Source organism: Eptatretus burgeri, chromosome 16 (genome assembly GCF_056783735.1).
Source record: "Eptatretus burgeri isolate ZD-2024b chromosome 16, Ebu_testis_v1, whole genome shotgun sequence".
Classification (NCBI taxonomy): Eukaryota; Metazoa; Chordata; class Myxini; order Myxiniformes; family Myxinidae; genus Eptatretus; species Eptatretus burgeri.
In genome coordinates, this window is record NC_140976.1 from 60,124,202 (window position 1) to 60,148,232 (window position 24,031).

Sequence of the window (24,031 nt, forward strand, 5' to 3'; positions counted from 1 at the left end):
CACGTGCTCCAGGACCACCTCTGGAAGTGTTTTGCAAGGACTGCCCTGCAGGCAGCCGCATTCCCGGGGACTGCATTTGAGCAGCCCGGATATCTCCTTGTTGTTGCATGAAGGTCAGTTCAAATGGACCGGGGACTGCACTGAGCAGCCCGGAGATCTTGTTGCATAAAGGCCAGTTCAAATGGCCTGTGAGATGACGTATGGCCTGCCATGTTAAGGTGAGTTACCTCCAGCAGCCAAAAGAAAAAAAAGAAGAAGAATTCAACGACAAACAAGGGACCTTTGATGGCCCTAAAGACGTCTGACCATCAACACCTGCTGAGCACTCATCCACAAATGTTAACTTTGCTGTGTTTTCTCTCCTCAAGTCACAGGTCCTGAGCCATGGTAGTGTAAATATTAGGACTGTACATAATTTTAGCCCACCTGTTGTTTGTTTAGTGCGGGCAATGTAGTTAAGTTGTCCGAGTGAGTCTGTTAGTTTAGTTAGAGAACGCACTAGGTTATTTATTTTTGGGACATGTACGCAAATGTCGCACTCAGGGATCCGGAGTTGAAACGTACTCGGGGAGAACTTACACATGCTGATCACACGAAAATTTGATAACTCGGGACGAGTCTGTAAAAAGGGGGGGGGGGTAGTGTTACGAATTTGGAACCCATCGCACACAACAACCAGAGTCCTTATAGATCAGATATATCGGTAAGCATGTGTTTCTAGGTAGGGTCCCATCCGATGTTTAATGGGTGATTAATTGTACGTGCGCTGTGAATTATTTTATACTTAGGATTTTTACATCACCAACAACAACGGCAACAACAACACTCTGATCACGGCGCGCTCGCCGGCATGTGGGCGTGTGCGGAATTCCATGCCCCAGACGGTGTGGATTTCGCACCAAATATGGTCATGAAGCGTTTCGCTCTAGCTTGGCCCAAATATGGGTACGGAGCGCTTCGTTCTGGCTGCGCGCCAAATAAGGGTATGCGTCATTTTCCGCCCAATGGGTGATAGGCGGACCAGAGCCGGGGCGGTCCTTTGCAAGAAGGCGGAGCCGTGACAAGCCGTCCACCCAAAGAGAGCAGGCGACGGGGGAGCGGTCCCATCCCGAAAAACGATGGGAAAAGAGTTGAAGATTGCGTCCCGTCTGCTCGAGCGCGCTTCTGTCTGGGTCTGCGGCTGACTGCATCCTGCGCATCCGAGGCCTCTCGTCTGGCACATTACAACAAGCGGTCGACCATCTCATCACGGGAGATCACCTCGTCTCGCCTCCTCTGGGTTCGGCTTCCCTGGTCCGTTCTTTGGCGACTGGTGCTCTGGGAAGGTGCGGTCGTCCAGCCGCGCGAACACGGCCAGGTAACCAGCACGTTCTCTTCCCTTCCGAGCCGAAGGGGCAATAAAGACCTCGAGGTCCATCTCTTTCTGGGTATTTGTGTGTGTGTGTGTGTGTGTGTGTGTGTGTGTGTGTGTGTGTGTGTGTGTGTGTGTGTGTGTGTGTGTGTGTGTGTGTGTGTGTGTGTGTGTGTGTGTGTGTGCCCGTGGGTCCTATCTCTAAGTAGAATTGTTTAAGGAATTGCTTGTACATTTGATACCTTTCTTTATTCGTGATAATGTCGTAACGTCAATCACCCTTCACCAAGGTATGAAGGCACCAATGTACTTGAGAGAAAGCTGTTCATTGTCCACCAAGGTACGTGCACACGGAGCTCGGCAAACACCAGGAACATCAATCAAGTAACTGAAGATGCCCGGAGGGTGCCGCTCTGTCAGAGACGGTTTATTACCCCCTTATATACTCGGTTTTACTTTTGGACAATCGTTTATCTCACAATTGTCCTTTCTTTCCAATCTGACCAGCTGCAAGCAGTTGGCTCATTTCTTTACAAGAATAGTGGAACAAAAGTAGAGATAAGGGAAATAACGGGTCACTCCCTAGCTCTGCTCACACAGCACTTCTCTGGATTACTCAAGATTAATCATAATCATATTTCTGCATACACTGTTCCAATGTTCTTTTTTCTAAGCAGCCAGCTAAGAGTATAGTTTGATTAACACCAAGCCTGCAAAAACAGATAAAGAACTTGGGAACAAGTTGGGAACGAATCCCAACATTTCCCTCCTATTGTTCCTTTAAGAAACAATGGTTTATTAAATCACAACCAAGCATCTTTTTCATTCAGGCCAGCAGATGATGCAGCTCCCTGGATATATATCCAGCACCATGCATACATGGTGCAGACAGACCGCTCCCTGGGAGGAGTTGCAGCCTTCGGGGTAGCTCCAGATGGTCCCCATGGCGGTCGAGAGGCTCCCGTTGCACCCTTCTCACCCAGGGAGAGAGCTACCCACCCAACCAAGATGGAATCACATGCCAACCTTTGTTTCACAAATCCCTCAGTAAAAATCTTCATCCAAAAACTGGTCCAAACCCATGAGCATTTGGTGTACATCCATTTCCAGCTCCATTTTAACCTTTTCGTCTTTCTCTTCAAGTGATATATACAAATCATCAATCACAGGTATTCGGCACATAGAGTACACATATATCATACAAGTGATGTATCGGGAGTAGGGGAAGAGAAGGGGGGTTGTACAAGTGGTTGTGGGGAACCGGGGAAAATTATCCCATTTATTGAAGTGTCCCTTTCCCCTTTTCTTGCTAATAGGGCCATCTCAGGTTCGGGTTTGGTTTTGGGCTTCTTGGGTGTTTTCTTTGGATGCCATCCTGTAACACACTTTTGCAAGCCAGCCATAATGGCTGCTTTGATTACAGACAACATGATGAATATTCCAATCAATACGGCCAATCCTGTCAATAGGAACCTGAGAATAGTTCCCCCCCCCAACCTCCAAACAATCCTTGCAACCATGTTCCGAACTTCCACCCTGGATTGTAATCATGATATTTTTCAGCTTCCTTCCTTATGTGTCCTGCTAGATCATACAAATATACCATTTAATGATGTCTGGGGTTCTATGATATTATTCATTCGTATCGTTATATCTATCCTTGTCCCAGTAATTTGTCCCTCAATGGTTACTTTTTCCTCCCCATATTTGGCGTAGTGTTGGCATGTTGTTAAGATATATTGCGAAAAATGTTTTCAGTGGATGTTCAGTTATCCCTTCATGTCGCACTACGCCTCGTTTCAGGCATACAGTGCCTGTGTCCCCTTCATCCCATGTCACACGAGGTGCATAATTATATGTAAGGGTCATATAAGTGTTTTTCCCATACAATTGGTCCCAATGTTTACCTTGTTCTGCCCTGCGTACCCTGTCACAACCCATTCCTTGTTTCCCCTACTGTCGACCTACCAAACCTTCTGCTCTCTATGACATTCCCATGATGTCCTCACTATCTGTTATTGTCCATATTATCACGATTATACACATACTAATCAAAGCACTGCCACATCTGTCATAAACCTCCAGTAACATTTTTTCCACTTGCAGATTTTTCCTTTCTTTCTTTTTATGACTTCATTTATCCTCTTTTGCAGTGAGATGCGTGAGTCCATGATTGGCTTACCTTCTCACTTGACAGCTACGTGGGTAACCAGTAATGCCTGGAAGGGTCCGGGTCCAATGTGTCTTCAGGACGTTCCTCCGTTCGAACACCTTGCTGTTAAACTCTTTCACAACCTTTATTAGAGCAACACAAGAGTTAATCTTCATGTACATCGGTCCATATATTTTAGAGACATTTTATCAATATTACAATCTAGTGTTGGCTTAGCACTTAGAGTGGTGACCTGGGATCCTAGAGTCCTGAGCTCAAATCCCATTGACCACCGAACGAACCCCAGAGGGCCGACTCAGCCTGTCACTCCTCCAAGACTGGCAAAATGAACATCAGTACACGGGCAATAGGGGCACCGCATCAGTGGCACAGTCATGCCCCAACCAATGATGCAACCAACAGCCAAAAAGGCAGCACACCTTCCACATCCCCCTTTTTCTCATTTGGCCACTTTTGTGAGCCAGACGAGCAAGCACCTTTTGGGCAACCATTAATGTAACATGTGGCGTTGTATTCATGGATTGGGACATCAAATTGCATTGTTGTTTTGTAAATCTCACCTCCTAACCCAATCTCCTCCTCACCAATCCAAAGTTCCATCAACATTTTAAATCTCTGACATTGTCCATCTTGTCCATTTCTCTCTCACCAAAACAGCAACATGCTGCAATGTAACCAACTCACTTACTCAAGCCATCTAATCACGTCCTCTGACCTTTTAAATACGAATCCATTTCCTTTATCAAAACAAATAAATACAGTTTAAACCTGTTTTAAACAGGTGTACAAAAATTGTCAAATCACCCGTCAACGCCGAGTCACCAGGTGAATAGCATTTACCTCCCCCTTGAGTACATCCCCCCAATCCCGCCTAAACAGCCCCACGGTCTATCATTGTGACAACAAAGAAAATTGTCCAATTAAATTTAATGAATTTACCCTGACAGATAGAGGCCAATATAAAGACAACAGATGTTTTTCTGTCCGTTTCCCGCACAGAAAGCTATGCAATGAATTTTTCCTGCCTGAATCGATCAAAGGGTTACACTGGGTTGTTTGCCATTGCCTTCCCAGCAGTAGTTTTGGCAAGAATTTGTCTTTAACATCCATCAACCAATGTCGTTTATTAACTTTAACATTCACAGACTAATGAAGACAGCACGCCCAGTTCAACGCCCATCCGAGGGACAACTGATTGACCACTCTCCACCGGAATGCTGATGGGAGGCTATAAATCCTCATTCATTCAAAGGCACCAAATCATACACAACTCCTTCACAAATCATTCCAAATCACTTCTCCACATTTTGATAACATTTTAAGCACAAATGTGGATGTGTGGATGCATTCATCAGACCGGATTCTGAAATCCGGAACGATATATGTTGTTGTGGGCCAGGGTTCGGTGGCGATAAACGACCGCCAGGTGGAGCAGTAGAGCCGTCTCCCACCGAATACCCGGAATTAAAAGGTCGTCACCCCGGATAACTCCAGATTCGACGGGCCACTTCAAGGACCGTGATCGCCAATTCTCTGACGGCGTGGGGTAGGGTCAATAGCCATGTGTGGTGTGGGATATCAGCATTGGGCATCCTAGGGCCATTCTGTTTTGACCCAACTGTCACTGGGGATGTTTACTTAAACTTGCTGGAGGAATCAGTCGGTCCACGTGTCGAAGAGATATTTGTTGACGAAGAGATTTACTTTCAGCAAGATGGAGCACCTCCCCACTACCACCGTGATGTAAGGGCCTACCTATCTCGAAGCAACTTTTCTGAATAGATGGATTGGGCGAAGAGGTAGTGTTGAATTCCCTGCGCGTTCCCCAGATCTCACTCCAATGGACTTCTTCTTATGGGGATATCTCAAACATAAAGTTTACGGCTCAAAACCAGCAACAATCAACAGAGGAAATTGAAAGGCAATGTCTTGCAGTTCCAAATGAAATGATTCGTAACGCTGTTGAATCCATTGGTCCGCGTTATCGGCTGTGTTTGGAACGTGATGGTCGTCAGTTTGAACATTTGTAAACATACATTTATACATCTAACCATTAATGTTGTTTTTAAGTCAATAAAGAACACATTTATTATTATTATTATTATTATTTAAAGAGTGAGTACATTTTTTTGGGACACCCTGTATATATTGGTACTTTTTCTAACACTGAAAAAAAAGTAGTAATGAAAAAAATAATCGTGGAACCATTTAAGCCCTACATGTACAGATTCAAAAATTATTACCACTTACATCAAAGTTTGAGAGAAATTTTTATTGACAAAAGACAGATGAAGAATTAAAATTGATTTTATAAACTCACCGATTTCACCAAGAGGCTGGGTAATTCTAACACAACAGTTTGGTACGGTGGTGGCGGGTTTCATCCTTCCTTGTCATTCCTGTAAGGTTGTTGCTGTTGTGTTGCCCCGGTCAGTTCTGCTCGAACTGACACGGAGATAGCCGATCGATCTCCCAGGAGCGACTCAGAGATCCCTCACATCTATGATGTTGTGCTCTTGTCGAAGTGGAGCCAGGACCGAGCAGTCTACCACAATGTGTATTGTTGTGTGTGAAGCGGCCTGGTTGAGGTTACAGGTGTCGTCGGTGGTGTTGTTGAGTCTGTGTTTGTAGTGTGGTGTCCAATGACCGATGGCTATGGGTGGTGTCCAAAGCAGAGGCGCGCAAGGTGAACACGATCGGACCTGGAGAGTAGTTGGTCTGTGTCATGGATGGGTGGGGGGTTTACCTCCCATGAGAATGTTTGGACCGAGTTCGTTGATTGTGTTTGTGGTGATGTGGGTGTTGTTCAGTGTGATGTGTGGTGCAGCACTACGTTTCTTGGTGTAATTTTTTTTACAACGATGACTGTTGATATTGAGGCGGCTACTTTCAGTCTGTTGATGGTGAGCCAGGTTTGTAGGGTGCTGAGGAAGGGTTGAATTTGTGCTGTGGCAGTGTTGATGTTGCTTGGAGTGGAGGTAATGGTTATATCATCTAGTCCACATACGAGGCTACTTGTATGTTCTCAGGTGGTTGTGGAATGTCGTGCATGAACAGGTTAAACAATGTGGGAGAGAGAGGACTCAACCTTGAGGTACTCTGTTACGAAAGTATCGTGTGCATGATGACTTCCCATTAAAAATTACGGATGACTGTCTGCATGATACGTCGTTGGCCAGCCAGTGTCTGGTGTTGTTGTGCACATTTGTGTTGAGTATTTGGTTTGTGAATAAGTTTTGGGAGTGTATCAAATGCTTTACTGATGTGTATTGTGATGAGAATAGTGTGTTTTGGTGGTTTTCTACTGTTGAAGCCTTCAAAGGTGTTTTGTGTGAGGTTTGTGAGTGTGGTGGTGCAGTGGTTAAGTCTGAATTAGTATTGGGTGTGTGAGAGAGGAATGTGAGTGGTTTTGAGTGTGAGTATTCGACGTTTTTTTGCTGAAGAGTGTGTAAAGTCATATGATAGGTACGTAGGAGGCTGCCCTTGTGTGATCTTTGTTTGGTTACACGAAGGTAATGATTTTGCCTCGTTTCTAAATTTGGGGACTTCTTGAGTGTTGGTTGGCAGGAGCAATTGCTTATATTTGTGAGGGCTGATATGCCGTGTGGTCCAAGGTGTTTCAAATGTAAATTGGACATGTTGGCAGGGTCGAGTGGACTGCGAGTTTTGAATGATTTTTGCCGTTTGTGTCGGAGTGAATGATGCAATGGTGGTGTTGAGTTGGCAGCTTGGTTTTCATCTTGTAATACTTCTTTCCTCTTTTCTGTGACTTGGGTTTCCGCAGTGCTCTATGATGGTGTTGTTTTTCTGATGGTATGGTTGTGGTAGTTATGGCTGTATGTGAGGACGTTATGCCACTGTTGGAGTTAGTGATGCTGTTTATGGTTTTGTACAAGTCGTTGGTAGTTGTTGAGTGGTTTTAATGTGCGTAGAAAGGAGTGCCAGTTTTGTGGGGTTTTTCTCACCATTCTTTTGTTGTTGATTTCTGTGTTTAGTGTTTGAATCCTTTCTACTATATCTGGTGCTTTGGGTGTTGCGTTTTCAGTTGGCTCGGTGTTTGATGAGGTGTGAAATTTCTGGTATGTAGTTGGGGTTGTATTTTTTGATATTGCCCTTTGGGATGTATTTAGTAGCTGAGGTTGTGGAAAATCATATTGAACAGTTTGATGTGGATGTCAGTGTTGGTGATGTTGTTATTGTTGAGTTGTTGGAATTCTTGTTCAGTGTTATGCACAACGTTATCCCACATCGTTTTCTGGTAATTGGTGAATATTTTGTTTGTGTTGAGGTCTATAGCTGTGTTTATCTATCTATAATTCCAGCAATGTGTGTGTGTGTGTGTGTGTGTGTGTGTGTGTGTGTGTGTGTGTGTGTGTGTGTGTGTGTGTGTGTGTGTGTGTGTGTGACCGCTGTTTCTCGACAACCTCTGGTCCGATATAATTGAAACTTGCCAGGTATATTGCTGGGGACCCGAGGATGTGCCTTTTCAAGGTTTGATATTAATCGGACAAGTGCTTCCCAAGTTATGGCCATTTATTTACCAAACCAATGGGAAGACACGTTGTTGCGTGGGCGTGGCCGATGGGGAAGGGAAGCACAGCCGCGTTCCCCATTACGGGTTACAACGTACGGGCTTCCGGAGTGATGACTTCGTGTATTCTAATAATTTCTCGATTTCTTATGCGCATTTATAGATAAACACAATGGCCCAAGTTATGATCGTTTTCATATTAGACGGTGTATAAATTTCGGGAACATCAGAGTGCTGGTGTGCTCCGAACCAGGAAGTAATTTTTTTCTCTCTCTTCTTTTCTCTTTTTGTTTTTCCTTGCCACGACATTGCGAAAAGGTAAAATACGTTGGCGCTAATTGAATAATTGGGTATTAAAAATAAATTGCGAATAATCGGAACTGCGAATAATATCGAACTTCCGGGTCACGCACGTTCGGGCACGTGAGAGCGAATAAACGGCCTGTGTGGTTTATTTATTTATTTATTTATTATGATTTTTTTTTTTTTTTTTTACGGGCACGTACTCGTGGTATTGATGATGGGTAGGTGATCTGAAGGGAGTTGCTGCATTGTTCTCCATGTGGTTGTGGTGCAAAGTGATGGAGACACAGAATGTTATGTCTGGTTAAAGCAAAGTTCTGTAATTGTGGTGAGTACTTGCATGATTGGTACAGTGGGGGATGTGTCTGGTGGTATGTATATTGGATTCGCTAAAAATGAGATATCCCTTATTGTCGGGTTTTCCGTGTGTGTGTGTGTGTGTGTGTGTGTGTGTGTGTGTGTGTGTGTGTGTGTGTGTGTGTGTGTGTGTGTGTGTGTGTGTGTGTGTGTGTGTGTGTGTGTGTGTGTGTGTGTGTGTGTGTGTTTGCAACACGAGGCTCCACAGCACGAACCAGCGAACCGATTTCGATGAAACTTTGCCAACAGGTGCCATATGGTCTGGGAATGTGCGTGTTTGTATTTCGTTGCCTTCCACCCGTTGCTGTGCAGCGGCCGAAAAACCGCGTACAGTATTTTCAATACTTATCCTTCAGTTTTGAATGTAGAGAAGCGAAACTTCGGAATTAAACACTTCAAGGTATTTAGAAAATTTTACTCGAGCCGATTTTTGAATGAGGTTTTATTTTTCAAATGGTAGTCCTTCAAAAATCGGGTGTCTATTTGCCATCATTTAAGGTGTGTATACAGTGTTTGTAAGGAACTACACCGTCGTTCCACCTTCGATCCCTCCTCGATCGAAACGTTATTGACCAATGTGAAAAGGATCCAAAATAAATGGAATCACCGGCATTTCTGTCTTTGTGGATTTCTAATAATATGTTTATTTATTTACCGAAAACGATTCCACGATCCACACTCCATCTCCAATTATTTATTTATTTACCGAAAACAATTCCCCACCCACACACCACCTTCAATTATTTATTTATTTTCTGAAAACTTGCACGATCCACACACCACCTCCAATTATTTATTTATTTACCCAAAACGATTCCAAACCCACACACCACCTTCAATTATTTATTTATTTGCTGAAAACGATTCCACAACCCACATTCCACCTCCAATTATTTATTTATTTTCCGAAAGCGATTGCCCACCCACACTCCACCTCCAATTATTTATTTATTTACCGAAAAAGATTCCCACACACACACCACCTTTAATAATTTATTTATTTACTGAAAACAATTCCACGACTCACACACCACCTTTAATTATTTATTTACTCACCGAAAACTATTCTACATCCCACACTCCACCTCCAATTATTTATTTATTTAACAAAAACGATTCCCCACCCACACACCACCTTCAATTATTTATTTAGTGAAAACGATTCCACGATCCACACACCACCTTTAATTATTCATTTATTTACTGAAAACGATTCCACGACACACACACCACCTCCAATTATTTATTTATTTACTGAAAACGATTCCACGACCCACACACCACCTTCACTTATTTATTTATTTACTGAAAACGATTCCACAACCCACACTCCACCTCCAATTGTTTATTTATTTACCGAAAACGATTCCCCACCCACACACCACCTTCAATTATTTATTTATTTACTGAAAACGATTCCATGACCCACACACTACCTCCAATTATTTATTTATTTACCAAAAAATTCCCCATCCACACACCACCTTCAATTAATTATTTATTTACTGAAAACGATTCCACGACCCACACACCACCTTGAATTATTTATTTATTTACCAAAGACGATTCCACGAGCCACACACCACCTCCAATTATTTATTTATTTACCGAAAACGATTCCACGACCCACACACCACCTTTTTTTTTTTTTTTTTTTTTTTTTTTTTGTATACCTTGGTCGAGGCTCGTATGAGAGCTAACACACAACTCACAGCAAGGAGGCATGAGACAAGAGGGGCGGGAGTGGAAGGGACAAAACATTGGGGAACAGACACAGGTGAACTGTGGAAGGGAGAGGGATGGGGATGGGACGGGGAACATGGCGAGGGGAAGATGGACATTAAAGGGACTTTCAGGAAGGAAAGCAGGAGAATTGAAGGAAGTGGGCTTGGGTGGATTATCGGGGGTAGAAAAGATCGAGGATTTGGATGGGGGAAGATAAGAGGTGGTGGTGAACAGCTGTTTTGAAAGCCTGAAGGGAAGAATGGGAAAGAATAGAGTGAGGAAGTTTATTCCAAAGGCGGGAAAAAAGAGGAATGAAAGAGTGAAGATGAGCAGTGATTCGTGATTTTGGTAGTTTTACCAGAAGGGGGTTGTTGGCGGACCTTGAGCGCCCTGTGGAAATGTGGTTGGGACAAATCGCAGAGAGAGCAGGGGGGGCAAGGCTGGAGAGGAGTCGGTAGAAGACAGAAAGACCACCGACCAACCTGCGGTGATTGAGTGAGAGGCCCAAAGACTCAGCTTCATTGCGGGAGATGCCAATGATCTTAAAAGCCCTGGTTTCGACAGCGTGAAGTCGAGAAAGGTGGGAGGCAGGAGCACCAGCCCAGAGGGGAGAGCAGTACTCCATCAGGCTACGGACAAAAGCTTTGTAAGTGGTCAGGAGCTCAAGAGGGCCGAGGAAGGACTTTGCACGACGGAGGATTCCCAGTCGGCGACTGGCTTTTGAGGCAAGGTTGGAAATGTGACTTTCCCAGGAAAGGTCATGGCAGATAGTGAGACCCAGAAGCTTGAAAGAAAAGACTTCTTCCAGAGGATTGTTGAGAAAGTGGATGGGGGGGTTTTGTAAACGGTCCTTTCGAAGAGACATAGTGAGAGTGTGAGATTTGTCTGGATTGAAAGACATGTTCCACGTGTTGGACCAGTTTGTGATTTTATCCAGATCTGCAGTGAGCGAAGAAGCTGCTGCTTGCCGGTCTGAGGGATGACAGATGGTACGGCAGAGGGTTGAGTCATCGGCAAAGAGAAATAGAGGATTTTCCAGAGAGTCCGAGAGATCATTGATGAAAACCAGAAAAAGAACAGGGCCCAGAACGCTACCTTGAGGAACTCCAGCCTGCACAGGAAGAGGGGATGAAAGAACTCCATTTAGGGCCACACGTTGACTGCGGCAGGAGAGGAAGCCTGCGAGCCATGAGTGGAGATGGCCTTGAATACCATGGGAAGAGAGTTTGGTGAGTAGGGCAGGGTGCCAGACTGTGTCAAAAGCACGTGATATGTCCAGGGATACGGCTCGGATTTCCTGTCTGGCATTGAGGACCTCCATCCATTGATGGGAGAGCAGTAGCAGCATATCTAGGGTAGAGTGACCTGGTCTGAAAACCAAATTGATGATTGGAAATCAAGCCATTGGAGAAGAGGAAGGATTTCATGTCTGAAGCGATGATGGATTCCATAACCTTGCTGATGATTGGGAGAAGGCTGATTGGTCTATAGTTACAGGGATCTGTTTTTGCACCTTTTTTATGCAGGGCAGTGATGTTAGCAGATTTCCAAGCAGATGGCAGATGACCTTGGGAAAATGAGAGGGTGAATAGAACAGAGAGAGGGTGAGCAAGAGCAGAAGAGCAGGCTTTGAGGACACGTGGGCTGATGCCGTCTGGACCGGTTGCAGAATCTGACTCGAGGTTTGAAAGCAAGCTCTCCACCTTGTCAGGAGAAAAGGATACAGAGTCCAGGGACAGTTGGGTGCGACTGGGTAAAGTGGGTAGAGATAGTGATGGGTTTGGGACACAAGATTTAGCTGCAAACACCGAGTTTAGACATTCAGCTTTATCACGTGTGGAATCAGCAGTGCGGCCATTTGAGGTAAGGGAGGGGATGGAGGGGGAACATACACCAGAAACAGATTTGATTAAACGCCACCAGGATTTTGAGGAGGGGGAGAGGTTTGAGAGTTCAGACTTGAGATGAGAAAGATGAGAAAGATACCTTCAATTATTTATTGACTGAAAACGATTCCAGAACCCACACTCCACCTCCAATTATTTATTTATTTACCGAAAACGATTCTACAACCCACACTCCACCTCCAATTATTTATTAACCGAAAACGATTCCCCACCCACACACCACCTTCAATTATTTATTTATTTACTGAAAACAATTCCCCACCCACACTCCACCTTTAATTATTTATTTACTGAAAACGATTCCACGACCCACACACCACCTCCAATTAATTATTTATTTATTTACCGAAAACTATTCCACAACCCGCACTCCACCTCCAATTATTTATTTATTTACTGAAAACGATTCCACGACCCACACACCACCTCCAATTATTTATTTATTTACCGAAAAAGATTCTACAACCCACACTCCACCTCCAATTATTTATTTACCGAAAACGATTCCCCACCCACACACCACCTTCAATTATTTATTTATTTGCTGAAAACGATTCCCCACCCACACACCACCTTTAATTATTTATTTATTTTCTGAAAACGATTCCACGACCCACACACCACCTTGAATTATTTATTTATTTACTGAAAACTATTCCACGACCCACACACCACCTTCAATTATTTATTTACTGAAAACGATTCCACGACCCACACACCACCTCCAATTATTTATTTATTTACCAAAAACAATTCCGCATCCACACACCACCTTCAATTATTTATTTATTTACTGAAAACTATTCCACGACCCACACACCACCTTGAATTATTTATTTATTTACCGAAAACGATTCCCCAACCACACACCACCTTTAATTATTTATTTATTTACTGAAAACGATTCCACAACCCACACACCACCTTTAATTATTTATTTATTTACTGAAAACGATTCCACAACCCACACTCCACCTCCAATTATTTATTTATTTACCGAAAACGATTCCCCACCCACACACCACCTCCAATTATTTATTTGTTTTCCGTAAACGATTCCACGATCCACACACCACCTTGAATTATTTATTTCCCGAAAACGATTCCACGGCCCACACCACCTCCAATTATTTATTTACCGAAAACGATTCCACGACCCACACACCACCTTCAATTATTTATTTACTGAAAACGATTCCACAACCCCATTCCACCTCCAATTATTTATTTATTTACCGAAAACGATTCCCCACCCACACAACACCTTTAATTATTTATTTATTTACTGAAAACGATTCCACGACGCACACACCACCTTTAATTATTTATTTATTTCCCGAAAATGATTCCACAACCCACACTCCACCTCCAATTATTTATTTATTTACCGAAAACGATTCCCCACCCACACACCACCTCCAATTATTTATTTATTTTCCGTAAACAATTCCACGATCCACACAACACCTCCAATTATTTATTTGTTTTCCGTAAACGATTCCACGATCCACACACGACCTTCAATTATTTATTTATTTCCCGAAAACGATTCCACGACCCACACACCAACTCCAATTATTTATTATTTAAAGTGGGCGTGGCTTATGAAAAATATTGTGTGGCTGAGGAGGTGTGGTCAAACAAGGGCATTGAGAAGTTTATCGGGTTTTCTGTGTGTGTGTGTGTGTGTGTGTGTGTGTGTGTGTGTGTGTGTGTGTGTGTGTGTGTGTGTGTGTGTGTGTGTGTGTTTTTGTGTGTGTGTGTGTGTGTGTGTGTGTGTGTGTGTGTGTGTGTGTGTGTGTGTGTGTGTGTGCAACGTGACGCTCCACAGCACAAACCAGCAAACCGATAATTTTTCAAATGGTAGTCCTTCAAAAATAGGGTGTCTATTTACCGTCATTTTTTTATGAGTGCCAGTTGGCAAAATGCGCAATAGGAAAACTCTTGCCATGCAGAGGAACAATTGTATGTGAACCAATACGTCTTGGCAATGAATCTTCGTCGGTGGATCGGTCAGAATGAAAAGCATCGTATCCAGCGCTTCATCCTCGCGAATCTCTCGTCGCCTACCGGCTTGTGTTTATGATGTTTGTGTGTGCTTTGTTACTAGTTTTAATTTTGAAAGGTTGAAGTGTTGTCTGTCTGGTAGTAGAAGTGCTTTTGTGTCTTGTGTGATATTTGAGTCTCGAATTGAATTGTGAATGGGTGTGATGAGGCCTCCACCTCTGGCTTTCGGTCTGTCTGAGTGTATCGGTGCATAGTTAGGGATGGTCAGAGTTTTGTTTTTCTCGTGTAATTTGGTTTTTGTATGATGACTACGTGAACACTGTTTGTGAGAATTAAGTGTTTAAGTTGCACGGTCTTGCTGACAAGGCCGTCTGTGTTGTATTGGAGGATATTAAAGTTATGTGTGGGTTTCTGGAGTTGAGGTGGTTGGGGCCCCGGGTTGAGGAGAAAGGGAGGATTGCCGGAGGGAGGTCACTCCCCAAATAAGAAAATAATTTAATTATAGAAATGGCGTTTGTTGTGGATATGCGATGCATGTGTGAGTGTGGTGTTTGAGTATTTGTGAGTGTGGTTTTTTTTGTGGAAGATGAGGAATGGGCTGGTCCATGGGGACCGATCGGCGCTCTGACTCCGATGAATCCGAGCAGCAGGGAAGAGTGGGGAAGATTTAGCTCCCCCATCTTGCATTGGGGGGTGCAATCACCACGAAGAGGCATCCCCAATAGGGACTTCCTGTAGGGTTGTCCTCAGCGGTGTGGTGTCCCTGTTTAATCAACAATTCTGAATATTTCTCAGCTTGGATAGTGTAAAGGTTCAGCCAGTTAATTGAAATAAACAGCATACCAGTTAATAGAAGCCAAAAGGCCATAAACCACCAACTTGTAGGCAAGCGTCTGATGAGAAAGAGAAGATCCCACTTGCAGACACTGATAAAGACTAATCTTCATCAGTGATCTGTCTGACTCTGTAAAATCCTCTTTATCTATTTTTCTGATGACTCCACCCACTGCTGTGACATCCTTCAGATAGACAGGCAGCAGCCTCTTCTCTCTTCAGACCTTCATAAAGTCATGATCTGGTCCAACACTTGGAATATCTTGTGCCCTCACTATTATTTCAGCATTGTCTCTCTGAAATAAGTCTGGCAAATCCTTCCATTGATAACCTTCACAAACCTCTTGGAGTTTAGCCCATGATTTATCTTGGGCAAACCACGTATCCAACTGGGCATCCTCTGCCATGCCGAGTGTTTCCTTGGCAAATCCAAACTTTTCACAACTTATGGGATCTTTATTTGCAGCTTGATGGAATACCGATTTACTCTTTGAGTGGCACCCCTTGTAATTCTTGATAGTGTAAATACCTAGGCCCTCAAAAATCATTGGCATCTCCCTTGATGAAGCTGAATTTCTGGGCCTTCTTCTTCTTCTTTTGTTTGCATCACAAGGCTGTGGGGTAGTTACATTGTCTGAGGGTACAGCTGTGGCACTGATGCAAATACCTCCATAGGTTTGAGCAGGAATTTGGAATTTAATTTGTCCACGGTGCTGGCGATAGCCAGCCAACTTGTCGTAAAGGACCCAGTGGGATCTTTAACGTCCACCAACTCATGTTGTCAGACGACACAAGTTCGACATCCATCGGAGAATGGCACACACATTGATAAATTGCCCTGCCTGTGAAACACTGGGATGACAGTTTAAAGCTGTGCTGAGATTCAAACCAAGGCTAGACAGTTTACAGGTGAGTGTGCCTATCTCTAGGCCATCCTCCCAGCCCTCTGGGCCTGTTATTCCACACTACAGACAGGTCAGTAGGTCGTTTTCCTCTATTCTACTGCCTCTATTCTGGTATAAACCCCAACCCACTTCCTTCCAAATTTCCAGTTTTTTTCTTCCTGACACTTTGCTTCTGTATCCATTTTGTCCACCCCATGCATCCTCCCTTGCCCCTCAGTCATCCTCATACTCATTGTTTGTTTGCGTCTCCCTCTGTTTTGTCCATCAACTCTCCTGTTGGTGTCCATTCTTCTGCCCCCCTCCCATTTTTCTCGACTGTTTCTTTTGTTCTGTTGCGTCCTGATCCGTTCAATGTTTTAGCTTTACCACGTACCTTGACTCTGTACACATATAAATATAAAGTATATCTGTGGGCTTTTCAAAATGGGTAAGAAAGTATTTTGATTTCAAGACTCAGTAAAATAAAGTTGGTTTTGTGAGGCTGGAATGTCCTGCCAATATTTCTCTTCAAATTTTTCCGAATACTCCCTCTCATTTTTCAACCTAAATCACGAGCATCAGACGTGAACAATAAAATGAATGTTGTACCTGTTCAGTCTCAAAAGTGAGTGCGTGATGAGTCTTATTGCAAGAAATAAGAAACTCATGCAGAACAAGAAGGGTACTCGGTGGAGCGCATCACTCCACCATGTAATGCCTGATACACGAGAACATATCGGGTCCAATACATTTTTGAAATATCATGCTGTGCAGTACTGTGTTGTTTTTGGCCCTATCTCTCAATGGTGAAGAATCACTTTTAAAATTCTCGTAGTCGGATCCGGATATTCACAAAAATCTAATCAATTTATCCTTGTCACACATCGAATCTGTCTACAAAATTTCATCCGGATCCGTCCACAACTTTTTGAGATATTCTGTACACAGACAAACAAACAAGCAGACAGAAAGGGGTGAAAACGTAACCTCCTTCACCCTCGGCGCCAGAGGTAAAAACAGACAAGGAATCCTGAATCCATTTAGTGAAGAACTTCCAGAGACAGGTGCAAATGACAGATACTGCACAGGAAAATGAAACAAACAAACACGGCCCCAATGATTGCAAAGACAAAAAAAAGGAACATTCCAAAACTAAATATCAGCAGATATACTCCAACAAATGGGAGGAGGACAAAAATGGAAGAAGATTTAAAAAAAAGAGCTTAACAGGACAGGGAGACAAGGAAGGCTCTTTGGAATGGCTAAGAAGAGGTCAAATTACTTGGGATGGAGGACTAGTCATCATCAATGCCCAAGACCAAGGACATTACACTAATGGCTTTAAGAAAATGGTGGGATTGAGCAAATCTGACAAATGCAGGTTTTGTGGATTAGAAACAGAAAGTACCAGTCACCTCCTTTTGGGATGTAAAAAAAACTCATGTCAGAACAGCTGTACACAGAAAGACATTACAGCATCTGTAGAGTAATCCACTAGCACATCTGTAAACATTTCAACATCCCAGTCCCAGAACAATCATGGAAACACAAACCAAATCCGATCCTTCAAAATGAACAAGTAATTCCCACGTGTGATAAGATGATCTCGTCAAGTGGAGACATTACAAACAAAGCATTGTGTCTGGACAAAGTGCTCAAACAGAAAGGAAAATTCAGCATTGTTAATCGAGGTTTCATTTCCCAATGACTTTGGACTAAACCCCCCAGAAATCAAGAAAATGACCAAATACCAGGATCTGAAATATGAGGTCAAGATGACTTGGAAATTGAAGAAAGCTGAAATTAAAAGCCAGTGATAGTTGGAGCTACAGAAATGATAAAGAAACCCCTTACTGAGAACTTAAAAATCATTCTGGGGAATATCACGACAAACGAGTTACAGAGTGGAGGCTGTCAGAGGTTCAGTGAAGATTTTGAAAACAGCCCTTGGAATGAGGTTATGAGAATGAAGTTTCAGAGTTTGGTTCATGAATCATGATCCTTTACCAAAACCATAGGAGGTGGAGATTTTGAGTTCCCCTCCCACCTCCTGAAACCTGCAAAATTCAGACAACAACCAACAAAAGAGAGCTTTTTTGTTAAACTCTTGTGTAATGAGGCTGCTGAATTAAAAGGATCTGACGTACATTGTGGTCTGTAGGAGGAAGGAAAGCTTTATATTGAAAAACAATTGTTAGCGGCTGAGTTATTGCGACAATTACCATTGACTTAGTCAATAAAACAACTTTCACTATCCTCCGCAAAAGCATTTCTACATTTGGTGGCGCGTGGATGAAACTTTATACAAGGAACAGCACGTAAAGTGGGTAAATGTGTTTGTCTCGTTTTTAATAATAACATCGTGTTTGTCTCATCATTTAAACGTAAAAGAATTTGAGAATATAAAGTGATGTCGTCGGTCCTAAAATTTTTGTCTTGTGCGATTGATTTTATTTTTTTTATTTCACTTTAACAAAAAAAAACATTCTATTTTTTTGGGCAAGGTCAGTGAAAAGTTTAAGGTCGATAAGAGATGGCAAAACATTCTTATAAATATCACCAATTGTTTCAATACAGAGGAGCTTTTTAATGAATTTTCACTAATTTTAAAGTTGACTTTCTGAACATTAACATAAACTCAGGAAGAATGAATGCTAAGACATTTTCACTTGACCTCTTGATCTTTGTGACATTTCAATCGACATTGTAACACGTTTCAAATATAGAATTGATCTTTGTGAATCTCTTGCCTGATCTTAACTGATATTACTAAATGTTTAACTTTACAGGTTTTAATTATATGAAACTGGGAAAAAAATATTTGCACAAAATTGTTCTCCGATTGCTATTCCAAGTTGTCTTTTTAGGAAGAGTAGACGAGTTATCGCCGGCACCGTAAACAATTTACAAATTCATGCCGATCAAACGATGAAAAAGAAAAAAGAAAAACAGAGTAATTTTACTGAGAATATCAGGTTTGTTTTCAGCAAAATAAATCTGCATCAAACGCAAATGAGATATAACTTGGCAAACCATGTTTATTTACAGCATAATTACACTGCATTAGAAAACTAGAGAGTTCATCGAACTCCTTACCCGAGAGAGTTCATTGGAAACCAGAGAGTTCAGAGAACACTGAGAAAGTTCAGAGAACACAGAGAGTTCAGAGGAAAGTAAAGAATTCCTAAAACGCCGAGAGAATTCCAAGAACACCACTATAATTCATAGAACAAGAAGACAGTGCAGTCTTGAGAAAAAGGACATGGAAAGGGTTTTTAAAACTCTTGCTTTGCATTTCCGAGTATGATCTATATTTCCAACGAGTAGTGATATTTAACTGAATCTCGATATTGTCCACTGCAAGGAGCGGAAAAATGACGTAAAATTTTGTCCAAGTACATGCTGCTTAAACTGGAGGTTTTGAATGTGGCAAGAAAGTGAGTGTTAAAGTATATTATAATTCAATTGAAATAAAATAAAGGTTTTCAAAGTTGTTGAAAAGAAACAAAACAACTTTTCTTTTTCAGAAGTTTATCACCATTGATGAACTGTCTTTTACACCACATTATTTAACATGTTACATTAGTTATACGTGCGTGTTGTTTGTGTCCTTTATGCCGTGCCTAAAAACAGTAACTTTCTTGTTTGGAATGATTTTTTTATTTTGTTTGGCTGCCAGACAGACCGACAGACTAAACCAATCATCTCACGCCTCTGTGCATTGGGATGAAATGAGATTCCGTACAATTTGCCATTTTCAGTGCCAAAGCACTGCTAACCTCGAGGTTCATGTTCTGAATAGTGTTCCCATTCATGTTCCACATTATTCAAAATATAAAATTTAATTAAAATTCAGTTGTTCCTCCATCATCGACAAACATTTGCAGGCAGACAGATGGACAGAGTGAACCAATTGCTTAACCTCGTTTTGTGCTCCGCATGCAGAGCACATGTATAATTGTACTTTGAAGGAGCACACAGACAACAACAACAACGTGTCATAAAATATCCTTTTTTCACAATGTAACTGTAGGTAAGACGAGTTATATGAAAACAACATGTGACTTAGTTCTGAAAACGAACTTACGTGTCTCATGGTTGTTACCCCAAGTAATACCATTCCTTCCTGAACTTAATAGAAAGGACTTTGGGAGATTATAGAAACATCAACACTGTTTCCTCTTTGCGGAATTTAATTTGTCATATCATTAGCCTGGTGTTGGCGCAGTGGTTAGGGCAGCAGCTTGGGATCCCAGTGTCCTGAGTTCAAGCCCCATTGGCTGCTGAATTAACACCAGGGGGTTGACTCAGCCTGTCATCCTTCCGAGGTCGGCGAAATGAGTACCAGTGTACTGGTCCCGGTGTATGCCCGGTTAGAATAGGTGTACCATATCCCTGTGTGTCGTAAGAGGCGACCAGGGTTGGCGTCAGAAAGGGCATCCGGCCATAAAACATTGCCTCAAGAAAAAGCCAAACCCCTGCACAGCAGGGAAAAATGGCTGTAAAAACGGTCATTAGGAACAAGAACGTCTGAACACAACAGACAGACAATACCAACATTATTATGGGATGTTTTTACAATTCCTTTGCATGTTGAAAACAATGTGATTTATTTTCTCCACAATGGTTAGGATCTATGAAATGATCAATTACTGGACATGGGGCAAAGATAAATATAATTAAAATTTTGAGTTTGGATTCATTCTCTTTCCTTTATTGATATGCTTGTCCTCAAACTTTATTTAGCTTTTCACTGAAAAAAAAGTGTGTGTGCGTGTGCGTGCGCGTTACTCACTGATAGTTTGTTTTGTATATTCCAGATTGACCATGGCAGTGGAAACCAACACAAGTTTTACTCTTCCTCCGACTAATTCGTCTTCAAATTACACCGGTGATGCAGAAGAGCAGACAGGCAATCATCATCGCATCATCTCCATTGTCGTGTACGTTATCATTTTCATTGTCGGAATGATTGGAAACTCGACAGTCATCTGGGTTCTTGGTTGGAAAATGAAGAAAACGGTGGTCACTTTCCTCTTCCTCATGCTGGCCATTGCTGATTGCCTTTTCATCCTCTTCCTGCCTTTCACAATCGCACATGCCATCATGCTTTACCACTGGCCTTTTGGAACAATTTATTGCAAATTGCATTCCTTCATCATGTTTATAAACATGTACACCAGCATTTACTTCCTCACCACCATCAGCATCGATCGCTACCTGGCTGTGGTGCACTCGGTGAAATCGTTGGAAATACGAACTCTGCGCAATGCTTATGTTGCAGCAGGTGTTGTCTGGGCTCTTGCCTGCATTTTAAGCCTTCCAGCCCTCATTTTTCGAAATACCTACGAGGATGAAGATAAAAACATTATCTGTTTTCTTGATTATGGAGATTTTGAAACCTCTGTCAAAAGAATTACAGCAGTGAACATAACTAGAGTTATTTTTGGTTTTATCATTCCATTCACCATTATACTGGTGTGTTACACCTTGATTGCCTTGAAGATAACACAAAGCCAAGTGATGAACAAGGGGAGATCAATGAAACTGATCGTCATCGTTGTTGTGACTTTCTTTGTTTGCTGGATTCCCTACCATATGGTGAGCCTTGTGGAAGTGGTATCGTATCAAACTAAGGATGAGTTCCTTTTCGATTCCATCAACTCTGTTTATCCAGTAACAGTGAGTATTGCCATTGTAAACAGCAGCATCAATCCAATCCTGTACGTATTCAGTGGTCAAGATATGAAGAAGGTCCTTCGACCCATAATGAAGGCAATCGAGGTGGCCTTCACTGAAGATACCCGAGAGAGCCAACTGTCAGAAAGCAAAGCTGAGAAGTTCGCTCTTTCAAACACACACACAAGTTAATTGCAAATATGAACAAATTGTTTATTCTGGTGATGTAGTTGGATGAGTTGTTTTCATTAACTTCCACCATCTTGCTACTTTCTCCACCCAAACTAACAAAGTATACACCTGCATGTTGAGAGTACACACGAACACGCACATGCACGTATATATGTCATACATACTGACTTGACTTTCTCTCTTTCTTGCCATCATTATAGCCAACCAGGCCTGCACAGCATTTTTATAAATGACTCCAAGCTTGCTGGGATGCTCTTTGCTTAATTAACACATGGGCTACACCTGTGTGGAAGCTGTTTGCTTGGTGTCCCACATTTACCCATGTTTCCATTTCTTGTCCAACACCTGTTCTTCTCAACATGTGACATGATTCACAATCCCTGTAATTATTGGTGTCTGGTGATGTGATGTCAAACACCAATGATCATTATTCTCTCCTCACACATCCTGTTTTATAAACACTGGCTGAGGACCCACCCAATGATCGATCTTGTTCCAAGCACGCAACATGTTCTTCTGATGCATACCTTTATTTGGGCGGTGTGTAGGCAAATGACAGCTCTGTATAGGCAAGAACATAACCCGGGTTACGTGCATGAAGTAAAAACATACCGACTGCTTATAATTCAAAACACCTCACGGCACTGGAAAACATGGGGACAGGTATACTGCACTATAAATGGTGGAGACTAGTAATAACATCCCTCACCTGGAGGCGGCGCTACACAATACACATCAACATAGAGAATTGGGGTCATATTGATCCTATTGAGCAATTCTGGATGTAATCAGTCCAGAACTGTAGGATGAGTAGCACAACAAACAAACAAATGAAAAATAATTCATACAGCGACACTTGGCAAAACAGAATAAAGTAGAACAGCACTCGCGAGAGCGCATACCTCCGCCAGGCTGAACAGTTCACATTTTATATCCCACTGATGGGCTGGATCTGAACCAAAATCTAGTCTGCTTGTTCTTGTCACCGAACCAACTCACCCACTCATAGTTTTGTCATAACTCGTCCACAACTTTTTGAGATACCAATATATATATATATATATATATATATATATATATATATATATATATATATATATATATATATATATATATATATATGTATATATATATATATATATATGTATATATATATATATATCTATATATATATATATATATGTATATATATATATATATATATATATATATATATATATATATATATATATATATATATATATATATATATATATATATATATATATATATATTAGTTTTTGGCCCTGACTCACTTTTAGAAATTAGGACTATGTTGACTGTTTGACCTCAAAAATAATTGGTGATTGTATTTAGTGAACTGATACAATTGGTGATTGTATTTAGTGCAAATCCTGTTCAGATTTCAAGTCAATTGAAGAAAAAGTGAGGATTTTAGAAATTCCACATAAGTTGTTGACCTTTGGCTTATGTTGACCTCAAAAGTAATTGTTGGTTGAATTCAGTAAGCTTATTTGAAAATTATTTACAAATTTCAAGTCAATCAGATGAAAAAAATGAGGATTTTAGAAGTTACACTGAAGATGTTGACCTTTTTAGCCGATGTTGCCCTGAAAAATGTTTGGTAGTTGAATTCAATGACCAAATTTGCAAATCTTCTTCAAATTTCAAGTCAATCGGATGAAAATTGAGGATTTTTGAAATCTGACCTATGTTGATCTCGCTTCGACCATCAATCGATCATTGCAGGGACAGCGGATACAATCCCTGAAAGTTTCAGAACGATCGGATGAGTGGTTTGGGCTTGAGGCAAGCGGACAGACGAACAAACACTGGTCCATGAATTTTAGTGAGGATTACATGTTATTATGATTATTATATTACACAGTATTACATATATTTGTTTAACAAAAAGGTGGCTCTCACCTGCTCATTTCACTACCAATGCCAATATGTCACTACTCACTTGCACATGTATTCCAAACAATGGAAATAAGGGAAGGTTTGTGGAATTGTCATGGAAAGATATTCTCAAAATTAAAAAAATAATAATTAGCCTTGTTAATTCAAATATTAATTATCATTGTC

At 41.7% G+C, this 24,031-nt stretch overlaps 1 protein-coding gene and 1 long non-coding RNA gene across 4 annotated transcripts; one reads left to right on the forward strand and one right to left on the reverse strand.

Annotated features, from left to right (window-relative positions):
* Positions 1-1,430: 1,430 nt before the first annotated feature.
* On the reverse strand, positions 1,431-20,855 carry LOC147011151 (uncharacterized). Of its 2 annotated transcripts, XR_015052455.1 has the most exons (3): positions 12,525-20,855; positions 12,427-12,473; positions 1,431-10,352 (listed from the first exon to the last, which is right to left on the reverse strand). It is a non-coding gene; the product is annotated as an uncharacterized LOC147011151 (long non-coding RNA). The 2 variants fall into 2 exon arrangements; XR_015052454.1 differs by having other exon boundaries at positions 12,427-20,855.
* Positions 8,593-23,038, forward strand: LOC147011152 (chemerin-like receptor 1). 2 transcript variants are annotated; one of them, XM_085859854.1, is made up of 2 exons: positions 8,593-8,686; positions 20,893-23,038. In XM_085859854.1, the coding sequence occupies exon 2, from the start codon at positions 20,900-20,902 to the stop codon at positions 21,941-21,943; it is 1,044 nt and encodes a 347-aa protein (XP_085715980.1). In that variant the 5' UTR covers positions 8,593-8,686; positions 20,893-20,899; the 3' UTR covers positions 21,944-23,038. The 2 variants fall into 2 exon arrangements, with proteins under 2 accessions (XP_085715980.1, XP_085715979.1); XM_085859853.1 differs by lacking the exon at positions 8,593-8,686 and adding an exon at positions 18,274-18,395.
* Positions 23,039-24,031: the final 993 nt, after the last annotated feature.